Genomic DNA, 3,407 nt, shown 5'->3' with positions numbered 1-3,407 from the left:
TACGTGATTTTTGTCATTTTCTGTCTTTTTTAGTTTACCTTTTCTGGTCGCTAATAACTTTAAATAAACTGGTGCTGCTAGAAGCTAATCTAGCTAAAGCTACGTCACACACTTTAGCTTCTTTTGTGTCTTTGAAAAACAAAACAAACTAAAACCTTAGTTTGTCACATGACTGATGTCTCTGAGTGTTTAGTTTGCTTTTTTCTCTGTTTTTGGTCGTTTTGTGTCACTTTGTGCTCGTTTTGTGATTTTGTTTGTCTTCTGCTCACCTTGTCTAGACACAGGCAGAAGCTAGTGCTGCTACATGCTAGCGACTTTTAGCTAGCAGCTGGAGCAGGATGTTATCAGGTCTCTTATTATTTTAAATAATACTTTTAGTTCATTCTAACTTCGCTCCGTGATCCCAGCTGGTCCGGGAGAAGAGGGCCGGCTGCTGGTAAGAGGGTAAATCAATAAATGAATAAGTCGGAGCTCCGTGTGGGTTTTATTTTGGCAGGTCGCGACCGGAACTCCGCCGTTTCTTCTCCGAGCTTCACCGGAGATACGGGAGCAGCAAACAAACGGCGGCGGAGCGACGATGCTCCAGTTTGCGTCCACCGGAGCGACGACACCGACCGACGGAGGACGAGGCGAGGCTCTGCCCGACCGACACCGACATCTTAGCAGCGACTAGACCGACCGGCGGACCCGTGTAGCGCCTCCCGGGGCCGCCGCCGACTGCTGCCGCCGACCGCCGGGCTCCGACGCACAGGGCGGGGTGATGTTCGGGTTCCGGTATCGCAGCAGCCACAAAATGGGACCCAGACGAGACGCGGAACCGGCCGCCGCGGAGCTTTCAGACCGGAGGCTAGAATGAGAAGTTGTCCGCGCTGGAGCAGCAGGGCGGCGGTGTGACCGAGAGGCGGAGGCCGCTGGCCGCCGCCATGAGGACCGTGCTCACGGTCTGCTGTCTCTTCCTGGTCGCCGGCGGGCCGGACCGGGCGTGGGCCGCCGGGAACCTCACGGTCGACGGCAGCAGCGACAGAAACGTGACGGCCGACGGCGGCACCAAGTACATCCGGATCGGGGACGGCTCGTCGCAGGAGTTCGAGTTCCCCGAGAACAGCGACGGCGTGATCGTGATCTCCAGCCGGTACCGGAGCGCCGCGGCCAGCCGGAAGGGCCGCCAGAGCTGGAAGCAGACGGTGACGGTCCGCTCGCTGGACCCGGAGGTCCTGTCCATCCTGAACGTGACGGACAGCGGCCACGCAGGTCCGGCCCGCAGCTACATCATCAGCATCCGCTCCGGGCTGCCGGGCCGGGCGCAGCTGCAGATCCGGCTGATGGACCTGGACCGGGACTCGGTGCCGGTTCTGATCGAGGAGCGGACGGACTACGCGATCCGGGTGGCTCCGGGCGGCGACGACCCGGCGGCGCGCCTGGTCCAGGCGGGCGGCCTGGCCCACTTCTCGGAGAACCCGGTGCTGTTCGCGCTGCTGCCGCTCATCTTCGTCAACAAGTGCGCGTTCGGCTGCAAGGTGGAGGTGGAGGTGCTGCGGGGGCTGCTGCGGAGCCCGGTGCCGCTGCTGCTGGGCGTGCTGGCCCAGTTCCTGGTCATGCCGCTCTACGCCTACTGCGTGGCCCGGCTGGCGGCGCTGCCCACGGCGCTGGCCCTGGGGCTGGTCATCACCTGCTCGGCGCCGGGCGGCGGCGGCGGCTACCTGTACAGCCTGCTGCTGGGCGGGGACGTGACCGTGGCCATCTCCATGACGCTGCTGTCCACGGTGGTGGCGGCCGCCGCCATGCCGCTGTCCTCGGCGCTGTACGGGTGGCTGCTGGGCGTGCACGCCGCGCTGCACGTGCCCTTCGTGAAGATCCTGGGGACGCTGCTCTTCATCGCCATCCCCATCTCGCTGGGCATGCTGGTCAAGCTGCGGCTGCCGGCCCTGACGCGGGTCCTGCTGACGCTGATCCGGCCCATCAGCCTGGTGCTCATCGTGGTGGGCATCTTCATGGCCTACCAGATGGGCGCGTCCATCCTGGCCGACGTGCGGCCGCAGATCGTGGCCGTGGGGGTGACGGTGCCGCTGCTGGGCCTGCTGGTGGGCGGGGGGCTGGCCCGGCTGGCCCGGCTGCCCGGGCCGCAGAGGAAGACGGTGAGCATCGAGGTGGGCGTCCAGAACAGCCTGCTGGCCCTGGCCGTCATGCAGCTGTCGTTCCGCCGCGCCGAAGCCGACTTCGCGTCGCAGGCTCCGTTCATCGTGGCGCTGAGCAGCACCTCCGAGATGCTGCTCATCGTGCTCGGCCACTTCGCCCAGAGGAGGCTGTGCAGCCCGGCCGCCTCCAGGAGCGACGCCTGACGCCTGGCTCCGGACTCTTTTGTGCTTCTTTGTGGTATTTTTCTGGAAACCAAAGGCCTTTCTACCCTCCAGAGCTTTTTGTGTTTGTTTTACACGATGAACTTTTTCACGTCAGATTCTACTGTGAGCTACTTCCTGTAAATATTCATAAGAAGAGAATCCCTATACAGAACAGATATTTTTCTACCAGATTACCTTTTGTAATCCAGACATCAGCGAGCAGAGACTGATCCGTACCATGTTTACAGGTCCATGTGTCTTAGCCGGAGCAGAGGGAACCTGGAGGTGGACTCGTTCTGAAAGTATCTGCCACTGATTGTGTCTCTTGGATCTTTGCATCCATGTACTTGAATATTTGGGAGAAGAAATCAAGAAAAAGTCAATAAAATGATGTGGAAGCAGCTTCAGCGTGGTGTGGTCCAGACAGGTCCGAGCAGCTCAGGTGTTCTCTGCAGGTGTCTCCACCAGCTGCTGCTCAGATCTTCTAAACCTGAGCAGCAGCAGCAGCAGCTTCACGCACACTCAGGTCTTTACCTTCAGCTCTCTGACACCAACCAGGAGTTCTGATTCATGAGACTTAGTGAAAGAAAACCTAAAACATGAGCTTGTGGTTCTGTCTAGCTGGAGTCCAGCAGTCAGAGATGTTCAGTTTGTGATCACGTGATGAGCCAGTCGTGTCTTTAGCTTCACATTCACTCAACTCCTCTGAACTCAGACACCTGTTGGACCGTTTACCTGCTGCACAGTCAGTTTAACGTTAAAGTCCGACTGGTGCTGTGGGTCCAGACCGGGTTCAGAAACACGCTCACTCAGACTTTTGGGTTTTAATGTAGAAACCGGAGCTCAAGAGCAACAACATGAAGATAAGGTGTCTGTTTCCTCTGCATGAGAGCTGCTGGAGGTTTAACCTCATTACACTGAGTCCAACACGTCCTGAAAGGATCAATAAAGTTCTATCTGGTCTGATCCGTACGATCAATAAAGTTCTATCTGGTCTGATCCGTACGATCAATAAAGTTCTATCTGGTCTGATCCTTATGATCAATAAAGTTCTATCTGGTCTGATCC

General features: G+C 58.1%; 1 protein-coding gene across 1 annotated transcript; it reads left to right on the top strand.

The window, feature by feature from the left end:
* Window positions 1-923: 923 nt before the first annotated feature.
* LOC103375833 (P3 protein-like) lies at window positions 924-2,741 on the top strand. The gene has a single exon (XM_008306144.1). The coding sequence runs from the start codon at window positions 924-926 to the stop codon at window positions 2,337-2,339; it is 1,416 nt and encodes a 471-aa protein (XP_008304366.1). The 3' UTR covers window positions 2,340-2,741.
* The last annotated feature ends 666 nt before the right edge of the window (window positions 2,742-3,407 follow it).

The sequence above is a fragment of the Stegastes partitus genome, unplaced genomic scaffold (assembly GCF_000690725.1).
Source record: "Stegastes partitus isolate 25-593 unplaced genomic scaffold, Stegastes_partitus-1.0.2 Scaffold3049, whole genome shotgun sequence".
In the NCBI taxonomy this organism is placed as follows: Eukaryota; Metazoa; Chordata; class Actinopteri; family Pomacentridae; genus Stegastes; species Stegastes partitus.
The sequence above is the reverse complement of the archived record's forward strand: the minus strand, read 5'-3'. Positions and strand labels throughout refer to the sequence as shown.

Bases quoted from the DNA above. Each gene is read 5' to 3' on its own strand.
- LOC103375833 (XM_008306144.1), top strand. From the start codon at position 924: ATGAGGACCGTGCTCACGGTCTGCTGTCTCTTCCTGGTCGCCGGCGGG.